This window comes from Podarcis pityusensis, assembly GCF_964106645.2.
Source record: "Podarcis pityusensis genome assembly, chromosome: 10".
In the NCBI taxonomy this organism is placed as follows: domain Eukaryota; kingdom Metazoa; phylum Chordata; class Lepidosauria; order Squamata; family Lacertidae; genus Podarcis; species Podarcis pityusensis.
Genome location: NC_138035.1, coordinates 23,587,918 through 23,608,927, shown reverse-complemented (window position 1 = coordinate 23,608,927; position 21,010 = coordinate 23,587,918). Strand labels below are relative to the sequence as shown.

The following is a 21,010-nucleotide window of genomic DNA, read 5'->3' as shown; positions in this document are numbered from 1 at the left end:
GAAGCCGCGAAAGCAATGTCAGACGTTCGAGTTCCAAAGAATATTCGCAAAACTCACTTCCGGGTTTGCTGTGTTTGGGAGCCAAAATGTTCGAGTTGCAAGGCATTTGAGATCCAAGGTACGACGATATTACTCCAGTTTTGTTTAATCTGCACTGGCTGTTGGTTTGCTTATATACAGTAGTTATATATAAAAGACCTAAATGATTTGCTACCAGGATTTCTGCAGTACCATCTCCACCCACACAAAACTGCACATGTTATCTTACACATAGTTCCATGCCCTGTTGAGCTTCAGAAGTACGGTTACATGGGACATGGGGAATAATCTTTAGGTGGCCATGGCACCTAAAGATGTGGAACTTCCTCCTTAGGGAACTCTCTCCTCAGTTGGCCTCCTCTTACAGTTTTTGGGCACTCTTTATTTCACCAGGTATTTGGCCTATTCTAAGCTTCTTTCTGCCATGTGTAATTAATGGCTTTGCTTTTATATCTGTTTTTCATACATGCAAGCCCCCAAAAGGGCCTTTTTAAGAACTGAAAGGTGAGGTTTAAATTATTATTAAAAAAAAAACAACAACATGCATCACTGCTTATAAATCATTACTTACTCAAGGAGGGTCCATGAAGAACTGCACAATTGGGACAGTGGTACAGATCAATGTCAACAGCATGGTGCTCTTCTACTCTGACACAACTAAAAGAAGAAGAAAAAAAATCTTCAGGAACTCTTAAGTTGCAACTGCACCTTTTAAGGAAAATTATCAGAAGTTACATATATAACCTTAAGACAAGTTACAAGTTCTTCTCATCACCAGCTGGGGTGCAAAAGTTCAAGGAAAGGAAACACCAAAAGTTGCTGCCTCAGCTGCACAAGTGGAGGCACCCTGTATCCCTTGTCTTGTCTTCTCTGCTGCAGCCTTAAGGAATGGCTGCAGGCAAGTGACAGATGAAATCCAATTATGAAACAGAGCAAACCATGTTATTTTATGTGGTGCTGCATGTTATTGTTAGACTTTCGGCGGGGCTAAAGTCTGGTGGACAAGGTATACATCTACTAAATAAAGAACTTGAGCTTGTTCCCTCTTGAGCCTCCCAGAACCCAGTAAGCAAGGCAGAGAGTCAAAACCTTTTCTACCTTGCTTGTGGGTTAAGACCTGTATCACATGCTACCTCCAGAAGGTAAGGATTGTTGGGGGGGGGGGCTCAACTATATGCGGTTTTGTGAATACACACCATCCCCACAATGTAAAGGTACACCTGACCGTTAGGTCCAGTCGCGGACGACTCTGGGGTTGCGTGCTCATCTCGCTCTATAGGCCGAGGGAGCCGGCGTTTGTCCACAGACAGCTTCTGGGTCATGTGGCCAGCATAACTAAGCCACTTCTGGCGAACCAGATGTAAATTGCAAGTGACCTGTATGCCTATAATTTAATTATATAGTCAGTAAACTGTAGAGAACTCGTAAATCTTTCACTTATCAAAGTGTAAGGGCATAAATTGAGAGGTAGGTAAATTATCATAAGGACCAGATAACAGAATCATGTGGCAAAGTTTTATTTGATAATATTGCAGAAAATGCAGCCCGTTATTCAACAAATCTGAACACCACCATTAAACAGGTATATTGTATTCCATAGCAAGCTGTTTTTCCATTAGATTGTAAAACTGCAAACAAACATTGCCTTTCTTTCTTCCTTAGCTCTTTATGTTTTTATGTTGACAGTAAGTATTACTAGAGGTCAAAGCAAGAGTATATTAAGCCAAGTTTTAAAACAGAAGGAACTATTGAGAGAGAGGGGGAGAGAGAGAGTGTGTGTGTTAAAAAAAAGCTTCAGACTTCTGTAACTAAGAAGCAAATAGTGTGACTGGATAGTGCCAATTAACTGAAGACATATCACACACTATTGTATGCTTTCCTTATGCTAATTAGCAATATTATCTTAACCAAATTAATTAAGCACATTAGTACTTCTCTCTGCCCACCCTCCCCAGTTTATCCTCCTTTAGATAAAGTATACTCTTCTCAAAGTGGAAGGCTAGCACAAGATAGAAACCCTCCTCCCTGTACCAAATAGCACAGGCGACTGCCACAAGCAGGCCTTGTGCCTGAAGAAAAGGAAAGGGTAAAGTGCCTTCTTCCTGGCTTGGCAACAACAGAACACCAATTGGCTAATCAGTTGGTGGCAATGAAAGGAAGGAATCATTACACTTGGAGAGGATTCCAAGTTCTTTTCAGCTTAGGAGGTGTTGTATGGAAATTACTAAAACTACTTCCCAGTAAAAGCACAGAAGTGCTCTTACTACCTTTTGCCTGGAAACTCACTACTGCAGGAGTTACATCCTTTCTACTTTCTGCTGCAAACCACCACAAATGGGTTGATGTGATCATTTCACAAGGGCAGAAAGAATGAAATATAGTTAGCAACACTTATAAAACAACTAACGATCACTTACTTTCTGTCTCTGTCAAAGGTATGGTATATACAATGGAACCTCGGTTTTCGAGCGTAATCCATTCCAGAAGACCGTTCGGCTTCCTAAACATTTGAAAGCTGAAAGTGGAAGCCTCAATACAATAGGGAAACTCAAAAAGGAAGCCGTGAGGCACATTCAGCTTCCAAAAATCGTTCGAAAACCGAAGCAGTTACTTCTGGGTTTTCAGCATTTGAAAGCCAAAACATGCGTCAACAGACATTCAACATCCGAGGTTCCACTGTAGTAACAAAAACCAGCAACATATGTTCACTTTCCTTCCACCACACTGCTTTTTTACACCTTCTTCCCTTATACAACCCTCTCTCTAACCCAACTACAGTGGTACCTCAGGTTACATACGCTTCAGGTTACATACGTTTCAGGTTACAGACTCCGCTAACCCAGAAATAGTGCTTCTTAACCTGAAGAACTTTGCTTCAGGATGAGAACAGAAATTGTGCTCTGGTGGCATGGCGGCAGTGGGAGGCCCCATTAGCTAATGTGGTGCTTCAGGTTAAGAACAGTTTCAGGTTAAGAACGGACCTCCAGAACGAATTAAGTACTTAACCTGAGGTACCACTGTACCAGCATATTTTCTACTACCTTTTAGGAGGGGTGGGAAACCTGTGCATTATTTCACTCCAACTCTCATTAACCCCAGCCAGCATTACCAGAGGTCAGGGATGATGGAAGCTGTACTTCGGCATAATCTGGAGGACCACAGGTTCCCTGCCCCTGCTTTAGAGGTTCAGATTCCATGAGGAAAGAGGGTTAAGCCCCTGACAGTGGTGGAGAGAGCAAGGTGCTTCACCAGAAATACATAAACATTCATTAATAAACTGAAGAATACAGTTCTGTATATAAATTAAGTGTTGTGCTTATGACCAACCTAGGCCAGAAGCAGTCCCAATCTTTGATATATATTTTTTGTTCACAGAATGACATCCTTTCCATTCCCCACTTCTCTATACAGCCTTACAAGTGAATAAAACATGTAAAAAGAATGAAGTATATGAAGTGAGCTTAGCAACCTCCTTGCAGTATGTCACCCAACAGCTTTAGATGAAAATAAATAGATTTTATACCACAATGTATTAAAAATTCATAACACTTTCTTACTCTAGTTGCCTTTTAAAAATAATGTAGAAGTGATTTCATGTAGAAGCTTTTTGCTTTAGTGGCAACATCAGCATTATACCCGGCTGAACAAGAATGAACTCAACATTTTCCGCAAGAATCACCAATTTAAAGGCCTACTTTACTTAATGCCAGACTAATGGAGATTAAATATTAATTCCATTCAAAGCATTCATGACCTGGAAAACTAGCACTATCTATTTAGAACCACTGGTACCAGTATGAGGCAGACCTGAAGACACGAATTTTCTAAATAATGAAACATTCATTTGGCATATTTTGCTGTCAGCAGTCATAACTGATATTAATGTACTCAAATGAGTTAGTTTCAATTTATTCTGACTTATGCCTCATGTTTCCAGTTTCACCTCACTGTTTAATGTCCCCTGATGGGGAGATGCACAAGCTGTGCTAACACTGATACAAAACATCTACTTTGACCATAAGGACAATGCAAGGAGCAGTAAGCATGGAACAGTTACCGCAACCATGCAACATACCAGGTAACAGAGCTTGCTTCAAGCCAGGTTGTAGTTTCAGAGGTTCACTGCGTTTGTAGGCATACAGCCTGTGATAAAGAGATTTTTCTCAGCCTGACTGATTTAAAATAAAATAAAAAACTTTAAAAGCCAGGACAAATACAATAAATTTTAACCTCTTGAAATGTAAGCATTGAGGCATTCAGATTAAATCAAGAAGTGCCTAAAATATATTAGTATGATAAATTATATTTTAATTTAATTTAATTAAATCTATCAAACTACTATGCAAAAAGTTTTGATGCAATCTAATTTTCAATTTGTACATCAGTATTTTCACAGACGGGGAATTCTAAGCTAGAAGTTACTATAATATTCCAGCTACAAGTGCGTAAAAGCTCTCTCAAATGGAGCCTTGGTATATATAAATGTTAGTTTATCAAAGAGAACCAAAAGAGCGCTGTGGCACGTTAAAAAGTAAAAAAAATATTGGGGCATGAGCTTTAGAGAACTAGCCTCACTTCTGATGCATGAAGCATTAACTCCTTAGTTTCACACATGTGTGGTAGTGCAAAATAAAATAAAAAGTAGCAATGGGGCCAAATGATCATGAGAATTACACCCATAATAAATCTATTTTAGTCTTTAAAATACCACAATAACTTGTTTTTGCTGCAAAAACAAAACAAAACAAAAACCCTCACTCAGTTATCACACTGGAATTTGTCGTTTATCAATAAATAAAGCAAATAAAACTTCTTATTCATTCATTTCATCAAAAGTTCTGGTAGGGAGCAGCTAAAAGTATTCTAGATGTCTAATGCTGACTAATCTCATGAACATAGCCCAAGTATATCACAAGCTCAAGTCCTTTATACTTAAGATTTATTTTAGGGGGGGGGCAGGACAGCATTTTCCTCAATTTTTCAACAGATCCTCACATTTTAAATATGAACGGATTTAACCTACATAACAATTGGTAATTATTCATACTAGTTTTCTATATTAAAAACTATTTTCAAAATTTTGTTTTGAAATATAATCTAAATGCTGGTCAACAATATATACACATCCTAGGATTGTAAGACATGTTTTATATGTAACGCATTTCATTACTGCTGCATAGATTAGAGGATTCTATGAGGCATATTAAGTAACAATAAGGGCAATAATATAAGTAGTCAGAAAATATTCGAAATTATAAATGAAGACACTTTAACATAATCAGTGATACCAGCCAACTCTGTGAAGTCTAAATAGTGTGTTGTAATTTCCTAGCTTGCAGTCTCTGCAAATTAGAAAACCAACAAGGAACCACACAGGACACCATTAAAATGATTTCCATTACACCTATGTTTTCTATGCAGATCAAATATAAAATCTGTTAAACTGATTATTGCAGGGGGGTGCTGATTTCTGGATTCTAGTGGTCTCTTTCAAGTTGAGTCCTTCATGTGGTCGCCCACCAGGTGCTCTGGAAACTACATTTGGTCTAAAACAGAGCTAGTTCTCAACGGAGGCCTGTAGGCCATGGCAATAAAGCAGTAACTGTAAAATAACTGATAAGCCTCGAACTCGAGAGCAAGTCCTAATACTGCAAATTCCAGCAATGTCTGCCTCTTAAACAGACTTTGTGCCACAAAATTGGGTTCACAGTAAATACTGTAGATAAGGGAGGAGGTTCAGAAAAGCCTTTTCAGTACTGCCCATCTGACAGCTCTGCAGTGCATTTCTATCCAGTAGTTTCTGGCACCATCCACTTTTGAAGGTAACTTACAGCCCCAGAAAAAGAGAAAACAAGGTATGTCCAATTAACAATGAGACTTGGGGATCCTAGACCCTGGCACCTCCAGCCAATTCCTAGCAATTTATGCAGAACGTAAAGCCAGTGCTCCAGTCCTCAGCGCCTCCCTGAGAATAGAGCAGATTCCTAACTTTACCAACTCTTTGGTCTTAGATCTCCAATAGTACCATAAAACCCAAAATGATCTAGGCATATGATGATTCCTGAATCCTGAGACTGGAAAACCCACAAAGACTCCACTAGTTTGATTGTGAAACTTCTGTAAGATCCAATAAAAATAATCAAAGCAAAAGTAGCCCGATGATCCCAAATTCTGATTACTTCTATCCTACTTACTAATGCTGTCCGTCTAGTTGCAAGTTAGCAGAGCTTGTGGCCAGCTTCTCTGAGCAGTGCATAGGAAGATCTGGCCTGCCGCCCCCCCATGGTGGGAGGAACAAAGCTGCAATGACAGCCCAGTTTTTAAAAGCTCTCTCCCCAATCCTTGGAGGGAGTGGCCTGTAGCTCATGTATGTCTCATTTTCCAGGTAGACATCCTGGGCTTTAAATACTTGGCAGGAGATACCGTATTTTTCGCCCTATAGGACGCACTTTTCCCCCTCCAAAAATGAAGGGGAAATCTGGGTGCGTCCTATGGGGCAAATGCAGGCTTTCGCTGAAGCCTGGAGAGCGAGAGGGGTCGGTGCGCACCGACCCCTCTCGCTCTCCAGGCTTCAGGAACACATCCGCAGCTTAGGCAGCCCTGCGGGAGTTCCCGCAGGGCTGTCTAGGCTGCGGATAGCAGCCTGCTTCCCGGAGCGCCGGGCGCGCTGAAAGCAGAGCGCTTGGCGCTTCGGGAACACATCCGCAGCCTAGGAGTTCCCCACAGGACTCCCCAAGCTGCGGATAGCAGCCTGCCGCCCGGCGCGCCCTGAAGCAGAGCGCCCCACGCGCTGGACAGACATCGGCCAGCCCCACAAGCTCGGGGTACAGCAAGGAGGCGCAGCGCCGCCATCCCGCTGTTCCTCGACCTGGTTCGGTTTCCCCGACCTGATTTTTTTGGGGGGGGAATCAAGGAAAAAAATTTTTCCTTTATTTCCCCCCCAAAAAACTAGGTGTGTCCTATGGGATGGAGCGTCCTATGGGACGAAAAATACGGTACTTGAGATACATGACCGTTTGGGCTTATTATAGGAAATGGTGGGAGCAAGAGATCAATGTCTTTTGTCACATCTACATTTCCTATGACCGCCATCAACACGCACACATGGGCAGTTTATCTGCAATTACAACACACTTTACTAATTAAACCATAGTTTTCACTACCGTTATTTATTTTCATTCCATTTATTAATCATTTCCTGTAAAATCTTAAACCGATCTAACAATTAAAACAATTTTATATAAAAATGCTTAACTACATTTTCAATATTTTTGCATTCAGCATATTAAAGTTTCTGAAAAAATTGAGTATACATGTGGGTCTGCTTAACTTGGTAATTGGAAACAATTTCCATGCTAGTCACACATACCCCAAATAAGATTTTATCTAAACTGCACAATACGCTGCCAGATTTAGACAACAGATTTCTGCCAGGCTATGTTGACCACAAATGCTCAAAAAAGGATTCTAACACTTCCATATCATGATCCAATGTTAATTCAACAAAAATAATTCAATAAAAGAATGACTGCCACTAGACCATGTTAATAAAAAATGTGCTATATGTGAATATAGAAGGGAAGGGTTGGAAAATGCCACTCAGTCATACCATGCCACCAAGGATTTAGTCCTGCTGACATTTCACTGTATGTAACTACATCACGCAACACCTATGGTGGTCACCTGTACGATGTAACACTACCAACCTCAAGAATCAGCCTGGACAGTACTAAACTGTCAGAAGAGTGATGTAGCTGCTCTAGTTTTGCCAAGAAATGAAGGCACACTTTCAAGAGTTACATGAGATGCTGCAGGCTACACTAAGAAATTTTATTTTGCAGCAGTAGTTGTGCTTATATTTGTCCCCTAGAGGAGAAATGTAATGCATAACAAAGGGAATATATATCTCCTACATACAGCGAATGTGAGCCAAAGATACTGCATTGGGCCATGATCATTCATTTGGAGATCTGCATCTCTTGCCTCCACATTCTGGTTTCATCAAAATGTAATACCAAATCATGGTTTGGTGCTAAACCAGGGGTCAGCAACCTAAGGCCCATGGGCCACAAGTGGCCCATGAGGGTCGTTTAACTAGCCCACGAGCCGCCCCCAAACCGAGCCACCCACTTGGCGAGTCCCCGCACACTGCGCTAAACCAGTGCAACGTGGCGCAGGGACTCACTTCCATGTTGCCAGAAATTGCGTCTGCGCAGACACAGACGCAGTGCGCTCATGCATGTGTGCGATCCAGCCCACAGACGGATCTCCGCAGGAGTGAACCAGCCCAGGCGAGGTAAACCTTGCCGACCCCTGCACTAAATAAATCATCATAGAATGAGCCACAGTTGGGCTCCCTTCCCCCCATGCATACTGCATTTTTTCTCTCCAACTTCCTGCTCCAAAGCATGGCTTGCTGATTTGAAAGGAAGGGGAACCTATGTTTTGCCACAAACCATGGAGGCCAGGAGGGAATGACAATGCAGAAGGAAGAGAAAACCAGAGGCTTCTTTATATAGTGCCAAAATCATGGTATGCAGGTGCATGGCTAGGTATTTAAAAGACAGTTTGTAAAAGTGTGAACTTTAACCGAACTATCTCCTTTTTGGACAACATGAATTTGAGGAGAACTAATTCACTTTTGAAACAAGCACTGTATTAAACAAATCAGTGCTACACAGGGATTTATTTATACCAATATATATTTCTGTAACACTCTCTACAAAGCACTTTTACAAGATGCTACAGTGAGGAGGGAAAGTACTTGATCCCCTGCTAAATTTGCCCATTTGCCCTCTGACGAAGAAATGACCATTCCATAATTTTAATGGTAGGTATATTGTAGTTGTGAGAGACAGAATAACAACAGGGAAACCCCCAGAAACCCAGAAGACGAAAGTCAGAGATTGATGTGCATTATAATGAGCGAAATAAGTATTTGATTCCTTTGCAAAAGATGACTTAGTACTTGGTAGCAAAACCCTTGTTGGCAATTACACAGGTCAGATGTTTCTTGTAGGCTGCCACCAGGTTTGCACATATCTCAGGAGGTATTTTGTCCCACTCCTCTTTGCAGATCCTCTCCAAGTCAGTAAGATTTTGAGGCTGATGTGTAGCTACTCAAACCTTCAGCTCCCTCCACAGATTTTTGATGGGATAAAGATCTGGAGGCAGGCTAGGCCACTCCAAGACCTTAATGTGCTTCTTCTTAAGCCACTCCTTTGTTGCCTTGGCCGTGTGTTTTGGGTCATTGTCAAGCTGCTTGGCAATAGTCTTGTAGCCCAGTCCAGCCTTGTGCAGGTCTACAATCTTGCCCCTGACATCCTTGGACAGCTCTTTGGTCTTGGTCATGGTGACTACTTTGGAATCTGCTGGATTGATTGCTTCTGTCGACAGGTGTCTTTTATACAGGTACTGTAATGAGCTGGGATTACAGGTAAGACCTCTCCCTTACAGCAGGTGCTTCTAATCTCAGCTCGTTACATACAGTGAAGATACCAGGTAGCCTGACATCTGGCTGGTTTACAGGGTATCAAATAGTTATTTCACTCATTATAATGCACATCAATCTCTGACTTTTGTCTTCTGGGTTTCTGGAGGTTTTCCTGTTGTTATTCTGTCTCTCACAGCTATAATAAACCTACCATTAAAATTATGGACTGGTCATTTCTTTGTCAGAGGGCAAATGGGCAAATTTAGCAGGGGATCAAATACTTTCCCCCCTCACTGTATCATGCTGAACATTTAGGCTATATTTTTTTCTTTTGCATTAGTACTATCAAATATTTTCTGCAATCAAAAACCAAAGCTGAATTTCTCAAATATAACACTCCATAAGCATATTTTAAACAATACATTAAATACCGTTAAAACGATGGGAAGGTTGGAAATTAAGAGTGCCTTATAGTTTAAAATAATCCTGCTTTACTGCCACAGAAACACTGCTCACATGTTTTAATAATATAGCAAGTTTCAATAATAAACATAGCTCCCCCTACCAATTCAACTATCCAGAGTTGTAATTATGTAACAGCCACTTCATGTTGCTTAACATACACAAGGCAAGTATTTTCCCCCCACTTGGCAAGATACAGAACTGAAACTCACATCAGTTAAAGGCAAATGTGAAATGCAAATATGCAAGCACAGATCTATTATCCAAGACTACAAGACCGTAACTTATTTCCAGGTAATCTTTTAAAATACTATGCCTTACTTGCTCTACTGCACTTGCACATTTAAACTGAAACTGCATTGGTACCCTTTACTCTGGATTCAGTCCTATTTATTTACAGAACATAAGTAAACTTGGTTTTAATATGGCAGAAAGAGAACCAGTGTTTATTAAAAATTCAGAGTATTTGCTACCTTCTCTTGACATTTAAACATTGTTTCCAGTACTGATGTGGATGTACTGGACAACAATCAACAACATGACAATCAACACAATGCTAATGTACATAATTAGAAATGGAACTGTCATTACACTTCTATCTCTGTGAATCTGGCCTAGGATATCCATACTGTTCAAAATTAGCTTCTAAGGCTGCAATACTAAGCACACTTACTTGGAAGTAAACACCTTCATACTTAGTGAAACTTACTTCAGAGTAATATGCAAATGATGTAGTTGCAAAACTGATAAGGCTTAATCCTTAACCGACATAACACTTTGCTAATGAAACTGCATTTAATTATTTATTCCTTGGAAACTTTTTACATAAAACTGTCGCAAAGTGACATGATCGCCTTGTAAATAGGCCTACAAGAATTACTAGCCTACTTTTTTTACTAGTCTGCTAAGAGGCTAGTAGCCTGTATTTCCACATTCATTACAGAGGAGTGGAACCCTATTTTCCATGACAGCATAGAACCGAGGACTACTAATAGTGACTAGTTTTTTAAAATGCTTTTTACCAAGCAGGCCAGCAGAGAATGAATGTGTTTCCCTTCCTCAATGGCCAGAACGAAAACCAAGTTGATTGGTGGAGAAAGGTTGAGAGAGTCATTCCTTTTCTGCTGGGCCACTCATTCATCAGTATGGAATTCCTTGTCACTTACCTGACCTACCAGACAAGCAGGTAAATACAAGTATCTGTTTCAAGCACTAGGGTTAGCCAAAATGTTATGCTATTGACCTACTGCACAACTGGAAGATATGAACCCAGGAGAGATAGAAAAACTGCTCAGTGTCCTCAGTGTAGACGCATGTATTTTTCTACCACCGCATGTGCAGTTAGATATACATGGAGCAGCAGTTGACTGTACACATGTGCAGATGTGAATGGATATACATGGACACATGTTCCCAAAGAGCTGGCATGCAAAATTGGGTCCAAATAGCAAGACTGCATAAATTAGCCTTGCAGCCACCAATCTACAAACAAGCCCTGCAGACCAGAGTCAGCCGGAGCCTTTTCATTAATCAAGTGACTCTGCCTGTCATTTTTACCAGTGCTGCCTCTTAGCCAGTACAGGGTAGGGAATAACCAATGTGACCACGCTAAAGAATGAAAGAAACATATTTCTCTTTTCTTGCCAGTAACAAAACCAGTAACTGCTACATGATTTTATCAGTGTTCTGACACAAATGGAAAATTTCAAAATTATTTAAAGGGGAAAAACTAAAACTGTCACAGTATTGAGAAGACAGTGACTAGACTAGTGTTTTTCAACCACTGTTGCCTGGTGTGCTGTGGGAAAAATTGAAAAATTCGAAAGATTAAAAAAAAAACAATTCAAATTTTCGCCCACTAGGCGGGCGCCGGACTGTGTCCTGGGTATGGGGGGGGGGGCTGACCCCACCGTCTGCCAGCAGGGGCGCCGATTGGCGCTCCTCAGGGGGACACCCTCCACTTTTCTGATGTCCGGGCTGTGATTGGTCCAAACTCCAGCCTGGACCTATCACAGTAGGACATCATCTTCCGACTTCCTTCCCGCCCGAGCACAGTGTGCGCAGCAGCGGAGAGAAGAAGATGTCGCGACTCGAGTCACCAGGAGGACCGGAGCAGGAGGAGACGGACGGAGACGGACGGAGACCAGAACTCGGAGGGAGTCAGCACTGCAGAGAGACCGCATCCGGATCCAGACCAGGCCGCAGGTGCAGCGTGAGGTGAGGAGGTCATCTGGAACCAGTCGGTCACGGTCGGGTCTTGGAAGAGAGACGAGTGAGTCCAGCCCTGTGCAGCAGCAGCAGCCCGGTAAGTGAGTCCTCCTGTCAGTCCTCCTCCTCCTCCTCATGCCTATACCATCTGTGCCATGCCTATACCATCTGTGCCATGCCTATACCATCTGTGCCATGCCTATTCCATCACCTGTGCCATGCCTGTACCATCACCTGTGCCATGCCTATTCCATCACTTGTGCCATGCCTATTCCAGGTTGCGCACTGAATAAAGTATTTTATAATGTTTCATATTTCTGTTTACTTACTATTTCATAATAAAGTAATTATAAAATACTTTCTTTGTGTTTATTTGATTCCTATTCAAGAGAATTACTTTATATATAGTCAATATAGGCACAGAGTTAAATTTTTTAACATTTTCTAATGGTGGAGTGCCTCGTGATTTTTTTCATGAAACAAGTGTGCCTTTGCCCAAAAAAGGTTGAAAAACACTGGACTAGACCATTAGAGAGAGAAAAACCTGCTGTTTGTCTTATAGTGGCCTGTGGGCCAATACTGGCCCTTTAGAGGGTCCAGTCTGGCCTATAAAGTCCAAAAACATGCCCACTGACCAATCAGCTTATATCACTCTGATGGGCTGATGATGTCAGTTGTTGGCCAATGGGAAGGTTGGGATTTAATTCTGCACTGACCTGTGTGCCTGTTCCCAGCAGCTAAACTAAGCAATATTGGCTCATGCAGTAGTTAAATCCTGCTCAGTTTAGCCACATGTGCCACTTCTCTTGCTGGCCAAAGCAGCAGGATTTAACCCCTGCTCATCCTCATTAAATCCTGGTCAGATCCCTACAAACTACTGGCAAGCCAAGTGATCCCACACCCTATATTTGTGCAGCTGGTTCTTCCTGCTTAAGTGCAGAACCTTTTATTTGTCCCTACTGAAATTCATTTTGTAAGCTTGGGCCCAGTTCTCCAATCTTGATCCTAATTCTGTCTTCTGCAGCATTAGGTACTCCTCCCAACTTGGTGCCATCTGCAAATTTTATGAGCATCCCCTCAATTCTTGCATCCAAGTCGTTTATAAAACTGTTGAAAAAAGGGCCCATGACAGAACCCTGTGGAACCACACTTGTCATTTTTCTCCAGGATGATGAGGAACCACCAGTGAGCACTTTATGTGTTTGGTCACTGAAGCAGTTACCTGATCCAGCCCAAATTTTACCAGCTTCTCTGCAAGAATACTGTCAGACTTTGTCAGAAACCTTACTGAAATCAAGATAGACTATGACCACAGCATTCCCTTTAGCATGCTGCTATGGTATCCGCTTGAGCCACAGGTTCTAGCCATTAAGGTAAAGGTAAAGGGACCCTTGACCATTAGGTAAAGTTGTGACCGACTCTGGGGTTGCGGCGCTCATCTCGCTTTATTGGCCGAGATATACAGCTTCCAGGTCATGTGGCTAGCATGACTAAGCCGCTTCTGGAGAACCAGAGCAGCGCATGGAAACACCGTTTACCTTCCCGCCGGAGCGGTACCTATTTATCTACTTGGACTTTGACATACTTTCAAACTGCTAGGTTGGCAGGAGCAGGGACTGAGCAACGGGAGCTCACCCCGTCGCTGGGATTCGAACCGCCGACCTTCTGATCAGCAAGTCCTAGGCTCTGTGGTTTAACCCACAGTGCCACCCGCGTTCTATACACCAGCTGGTATATAGAATAGTGCATATTTAAGTTATTGTTATTTACCAGTGTCACATTTAAAACAAGTCTAATTCTCCTCTGGCTTGTAAAAAAAGTATTGTATGGGGCAAAAGTATTACAGTGGTACCTCGGGTTACATACGCTTCAGGTTACAGACTCTGCTAACCCAGAAATAGTGCTTCAGGTTAAGAACTTTGCTTCAGGATGAGAACAGAAATCGTGCTCTGGCGGCGCAGCGGCAGCAGGAGGCCCCATTAGCTAAAGTGGTGCTTCAGGTTAAGAACAGTTTCAGGTTAAGAACGGACCTCCGGAACGAATTAAGTACTTAACCCGAGGTACCACTGTATAGCCAAGTTATATAAAAGGTACTGTCCTTAACCTGGCATTCAAAGAGATAATTAACGTGTTAAAGTTTAAAAACAGATTTAGATTCAGGAACTGGAGATGACTACAGTTAACTCTTTAAAGAACTAACTATAGGACAAGTCACTCAGTGGCAATTCATCTGGTTTGTGCAACCAGCTAAAATTCTATAGGGCAGGGATGTCCAATAGGTTGATCGCTATCTACTGGCATATCCCCGGGAGGTTTTTGGCTCCCTTTCCTTAGTGGTGGTAAAATCCGGCCCTGCCCCCTCGGCCCACCCTCAATTGTTGCACAATCTCCAGAATGACAGACTGAGTTATAATAGTGATGTTGATTGTTTCCTTAGCAATCTTATGGTGAGCGACTTTCCCCCTTTCTCCCTAAAATAGCTCAACAACTTTGCCATGAACCCCTAAAAAAGGGACATTCCTCCCCCCCAAGTCAACAACTTTGACCTGAACCCCTAAAAAAGGCACTTTCCTCCCTAAAAAAAGCTCACTCAACAGCTTCGACCTGAACCGCCAACCTGCCAGTTTATTCTGTGAGTAGATTGCAGTCTCAGGAGTTAACCGTCCCTGCTATAGGGCATGGCTACAAGTAGAAATCAAACCTCAGATTTTAAAAGAAATCATGTGAAAGCGCCAAACCTAATGTAAATTCCATACATGCAAAGTGGTATTCTAAAGAATACAGTACATATGATTTCAAGAAGAATTTAAAATTCCACTCACAGGAAGCTCCTAAGAAAGGCTAAGGATTGTAAGATGCCTTCTGATCTCTATTGGATGTATTGCATTATAAAAGACAGAAAACAAAGGGTCCATGCAAGTGGACAACTCATACAAAAGATTCAAAACAGTCCAGGATCTTGTAAGAACCACTAGAGCCAATGCTTTAAAACATATTCACTGATCCAACAACATAAGCAAACAAGCTGAGGTGTCCAGCTCTCTCAAGTACAAAACATTTGAACCCTAACATCCAAAGCAAAATGAAATACTCCAGCTCCTTTCAAATTAGAAAAAAAGTATTAAGAAAATAGCAACTGAACATATAATTCAACTACACATAGACTAACATTTTCTGAACTGTAAATTAGGAGACAGATCTTGAGGCCAGAAACAGGCCACAATGCTAAACACTCTTGTAAATAAGCCCCAACTGGAGTTACTTCAGAGTAAACTTTAAAGTATTGCACTGCAGAAGTGACAATTCAGGGGGTTATTTTAAAAATTAAGATAAATTATCAGGAAAAGGATCAAACAGCCAGCAATAATGTATCTATGACAGTCTGTATTTAGCAAAATTATGGTGTTTTGTTTATTATCTTCCTTGTGGGATACTGCCGGGCACTATAGCAATAGCAAATCTGTTTATAGTTCAGTTGCCAAGTAATTTGGATTTCAGGAGCCAAGCCATATGCAGAAGCAAAATTATTTGACAGCACAATCCTATGAATACCTACTCAGAAGTAAGTCACAGAGTTCAATGGGACTTACCTAGATAAACATTAGAGACTAGATCTTTGTTTTCCCTCTTTTCCACAAGAAAGCATTTTCTTAGGAATAACTTTTAGCTGGTTGCACACTTATAAATAAAAGAAATTAGAATGCTACCATACAGTACACTTCTACATCCACCTTATCAAACCCATTTTTTCTGTCCTAATGCATTAGTTTGCTACTGCCCAACCCATTCCCCTGCCTTCTTGCCACTTTAAGCTCACCTAACTTTTAAAAGCATGGATCAATATTTTGGAACAGATTTCAAAGGGTTTTTTTAAAATCACAACTTCAAATATCAGTTCAAATTCTCCTACTGTTTAATAGGACTTCTACAGACTATTCCAGCAATGTTCTCTTTAACACAACCAAAAGACTGATTACATAACTATTTCACTGCTGTAGGCTTAGGAATTTGGAAGTAATTCAGGAAAAAAAAAACCTTTGTTCAATATACTCACAGAAATTTAGCAACAATAGAAGCTTATTTCCTTTTTTGGTTTTGCAGTTTTCTGAATTAAAACACCGATGCTTACATCTGCAGCAATGCACCAGGATATTGTCAGGCTCCTCCGTAAAACACTTAAATCTATAATAGCCCCACTGTCACGCAACACACGGAATCTATTCAGAGACGAATACAGAACCACATGTGCACCTGCAATGGCAGGCAGGTGCACTTTGTAGACGGCGAGCCAGCCTAGCTTCTAAATGTGAACAATGTATTCGCAATAATCACCGCGCGTGCGGCTCGACCCTCGAGGACAGTTACAGACCTTCTCTCTGTGTTATCTGTCTCCTTTAAAACAAGAGAGATTAAAAAAACCCAAACAAACCAGAGAGGGAGTATATGTCTCTCTGATCCGGGCACGATCTGAAGCATGAACCATGTCCCTTTAAATTAGCTTCCCTTCGGAAGCCAGCAGAGGGAGATGAGGCTGTCTCGCCAGCTCCATCGTGACTCTGTTTTTGTTAAATGGGGGGTATTTAAATGTCCTGTTGTCAATCAAAGCGCACTTCCCCTCCGCAGCCGCAGCAGCAGCAGAAGCTCGGACAAATATTCCCCCAGATCGATGCCCCTTCCTCCGAACTTCAGCCGCCATCCAGCCTCCGGCCAGCTGGGAGATCAAAGGGCGGCCGAAAGAGAGCCACTCGCGCCGCCGCGGCAGCCCCGAAACTTGCTCCTTTGTTTAAATGCCCATGGATACCCACCCAGCCACCCCACCTCCTCCCTTCGCAGCCGAGGGGAGGCTGCAGCTAGTGCCGCGGCGCCGGCGTGGCCTCCTCTTCGGAGCTCGCACTTTCCCAACATAACTGACCCAACCTCCCTGTGCAAAGGGAAAAAGAAGGAAGGGGTGAAACACCAACCCGGACACACACGCGAGCGCAACGTCAGAAAAGCGTCCGCGAGGCGCACGCAACTCTCTGGCCGGGGGAAGCACGAGCCCAGGAAGCGGACGGGACGGCGAGATGAACACGCATAAAAAGACGCACACGCACACAAAAAGGCACCTCAGCCGCGACGCGCTTCGAACAATGCGAATGATAATAAAAGCAACTCAACTTTCCGGGCACCTCTCGTCCCGCCAAACTCCTCAGAAGAGCCCCTCAAGCTCGGCCAAGGAGTCCCTTATATAACACTGTTTGGAGAAGGGGGTGGGGGGAGAGAGAGAAGGGAACCGAGGAGCGCCGGCGGCTGCCCGACGCCGCTTCCTGGTACGCCGAAAAGCCCCGTTCACACAGCTCTCCCGCAGACACGCATCGCGACGCGCACACACCGCCTCTCTCTCTCCCCGCCTCATTGTCCTTCTGTTTGTTTCGCCCCCCGGCCGCCCCCTTCCCTCACGGCCCTCAGGGTTCCCCCCCTCCTCTGAATAATGGACCCCCCCCTCACACAGTTCACTGTTTTGTTGTTGTTTTCCCGTGAGGAGACCCGTGAGGAGACCCGGCCCCCCTCCTCCTCGCTGCCCCCTCGCGTGTTTTACCTGCCATGGAACCAGTCCTTGCATATGTCGCACTCGATCATGAAGCGGCTCACATCGTAAGGCTCCCGGCACACGCAGTACACGGGGGTCGTCGCCGCCGTTGTTGTTGTTGTTGCTGCCGTTGTCGCCGTAGCCGCCGCCGCCCCGGCCATCTTTAAAGAACTCGCTCGCTCGCTCACTCTCTCGCCCGGCTGGCTGGCTGGCTGGCTGACTGACTTGACTGACTGAGCCGCCCTGCTCTCCTCCTCCTCCTCCCTCGCCGCCTCCTCCCCCCACCCCGCCAGCCCCAACCAACAGCCGCCGCCGCCGCCAGCCCAGCCAGCCAGCAGCCAGCCAGTCAGTCGGCAGCACCAATAACAACAGCGCGCGTGCTAGGCTCCCGTATCCAGAGGGAGAGGGGGAAGGAGCGCGCGTGCGCGTGCGTTAGGCTCCAACATTGGGCGCGCGGCCGATACCCCTCCCTCCCTCGAGAACGGACAAACGGCAAGGGCGCGCGGCGGAGAGGGACAGTCACGTAAGGTACATCGCCGAGCATGCGCCCTAAAGAGGAGGAAGTGAAGGGCGGGCGGAGGCGACAGGAGGGGCGGGATGTATGTGTGTGTGTGGGGAGCGGAACCGTCGGCAGGAAACAAGAAGGCATGGAACTCTCACGACGCGTCAAGTGCGCGCGCGCGCGCTCACAAAAGGGATAAAAGTTCTCCCTCGCCCGGAAGCCCGCTCGCCCCGCCTCCCGGTCTCGCTCTGAATTGACAATGAGAGAGAGAGAGAAGCACGTGCCGCCACACATCCTTCTCCTCTTCCCCTCACGCACACATCTCTCTCTTTCTCCCCCTCCCCTCTTTTTTGTAGGCGGGGCTCTAGAACAGCGGGCGGGTGAAGTCACAGGCACACGTTGGCCCCGCCCCTTTTCACTCTCCCCCGCCCTCCCGGCACCGTCACGTGCTTGGGGAAAGAAGGTGCTGCGAGGACACTGTGGAGGTGGTTTTGTTTTTTTGTTTCGTCTCCCCCTCCCGCCCTGCTCGAACGCTCGTCGGCCGCGCGTCACGCTCGCTCACTCTTATGCAACCGAAGGAGAGCGGCGGAAGTCAGAACCTCACGGAAATGGCCGAAGTTGGCCCGAAGCGCTTGACTTTGTTTCTTCGAGTCCGGGGCGGGGCTGGAGCCGTGACAGCGGCGGCAGCGGCAGCGCCTTAACCTTGAACAGCCACGGGGCTGTGGCAAAGGCCAGGCGGGGAATAATTAAATGTGCGCGGAGTCCCGCTGCGTCCCGGTATGCGTGCGTGTTTATACGCACGTGTGTATGGACGTGCACGTGCATTTATGGGCAGGGAAGGTAGCGGCGTTATAGGCGTGCTGCAGCCATCCTTCCATTAAAAGCACCCGCTTTTTTTTTTTTTTTTTTTGCACGCGGTTTTTAAAAAGTTATTTATTAACACTTGCTCTGAATGGCCTCCTACAGCTTGCATATCGTTCTCCCGCGATACGCCGGTTAACATATCGGCAGAGTTTTGCAGATGTTTCTGCAGAGGCGAGAGTGATCAGCAGGACAGTTATATTTAATATCTGTCGCAGACTCTGATTTCAGGTTTCCACTGTGGGCACAGATCCAGACACACATCGCTTGCAAATGTTCGCCAAGTGACTGTTTGGAGTGGAAGGTTAAATGGGGATCTGCAGAAATGCAAACCTTGCAAATCATTCATGGTACTTTCTGGGATAATGACACTCCAGTATAACTTGCCTATACTTCTGAATAAGAGGCAGTTGATAACCTCAGGGGCCACAGAGTTATATGAATAAAGAGGCACAGTTAGGGCTGCAACCCTCAACACACCCAGGAAGCATGTCACGTAGGTTTCAATTTGCTCTTGAGTCAATATTCTTCTGCACAAACTTTGTGAACTGTGACTAACAAGTAAATGTTGTGGGCAGGGCACAAGGTTCCCACAGCCATTGAATGAATGCAATTAAACATGAACATTAATAGTAAAGAAAAGCTTATATGCTTTGCTGCAATTAATGCTGAAAACTTCAGGTAACTGAAAAAGCACCAGAGACCTGGTTCAGTCTTGAAATCTGCTTGTTGATAAGTTACATAAAACAAGTTGGCACTGTTTGTGGGCCAAACAACACTATCAACACGAGTTTTCTAGAGGCACCCACATGCATGGTTTAGGTGTGAAGGGTAAGGTTAAAGAGACAGCATCTTTTGGTGTCATGTGACACACTTGATGACCTGCCATCCCTTGCCTGCCACCTTCACTTGCTAGCCCCAGCAAGGCGAATTGTCTGCCCACCATGCTACTATCTTCTGCAGGTGGGCCTTCATAGAATCATAGAGTTGGAAGGGACCACGAGGATCATCCAGTCCAACAATGCAGCAATCTTTCACCCAGCGTGGGGCTCAAACTCACAACCCTGAGATTAAAAGCCTCATGCTCTACCAATTGAGTCTCATGCCTTTAAGAAGTGCATATAGTGCCTTGTTGTTGAAGGAGACTCTTGAGAGTCCCATGGACTGCAAGAAGATCAAACCTCTCCATTCTTAAGAAAATCAGCCCTGAGTGCTCACTGGAAGGACAGGTCCTGAAGCTGAGGCTCCAATACTTTGGCCACCTCATGAGAAGAGAAGACTCCCTGGAAAAGACCCTGATGTTGGGAAAGATGGAGGGCACAAGGAGAAGGGGACGACAGAGGACAAGATGGTTGGACAGTGTTCTCGAAGTTACCAGCATGAGTTTAACCAAACTGCGGGAGGCAGTAGAACACAGGAGTGCCTGGTGTTCTCTGGTCCATGGGATCACGAAGAGTCGGACACGACTAAACAACAACAACATAGTGCCTTGACATGGGGAGTGTAGCCATCACAAACCCTGACCCCCGAATTTCCTAAAGATCCAGTTTTGCTTTTTGTTTTTAAAGGTGCAGATCATGTTCCCATCCCCAACTCAGAATGCAGAAGAAGAAGGGGAATCTGAAGTCTCATGGACACCAGTATGTTCAGTCCATGGCTCTGGAGAAAAGAGCTGATGTGATGAGGCCGCAGCTGTGGATGGCAGCGGACCCCATTTCCTATGTACATTTGAACTAGCTTCTTATTCGGTGAAATGGTGGCTCTTACACTCCCAGTATTGTTTGGGCTCAGGGAAGAAAAAGGATGATGCCTAACAGTGTGCGGCCTGACATTTTAGATGGTGACTGACAGCATGATGCTGCCTCTGAGACCTGTCCTCTCTTTGCAGCGTGACAAGTCCCAGCTGCAAGGAGCTCTCCATCTCATAAGCCAAACC

General features: G+C 44.3%; 1 protein-coding gene across 3 annotated transcripts in view; it reads right to left on the bottom strand.

Moving 5' to 3' along the window:
* The window catches only part of KDM7A (lysine demethylase 7A), a 50,921-nt gene extending 32,937 nt beyond the window's left edge, over positions 1-17,984 (bottom strand). The window contains exons 1-2 of one of the 3 annotated variants that reach the window (XM_081024119.1): positions 17,721-17,984; positions 611-696 (exon numbers count right to left, since the gene is read on the bottom strand). In XM_081024119.1, the coding sequence (XP_080880245.1) occupies positions 611-696; positions 17,721-17,872 (238 nt within the window). In that variant the 5' untranslated portion in view covers positions 17,873-17,984. The remainder of the gene's footprint in view (positions 1-610; positions 697-17,720) is intronic. The other 2 variants (XM_081024117.1, XM_081024118.1) reach the window with 2 other exon arrangements.
* Positions 17,985-21,010: the final 3,026 nt, after the last annotated feature.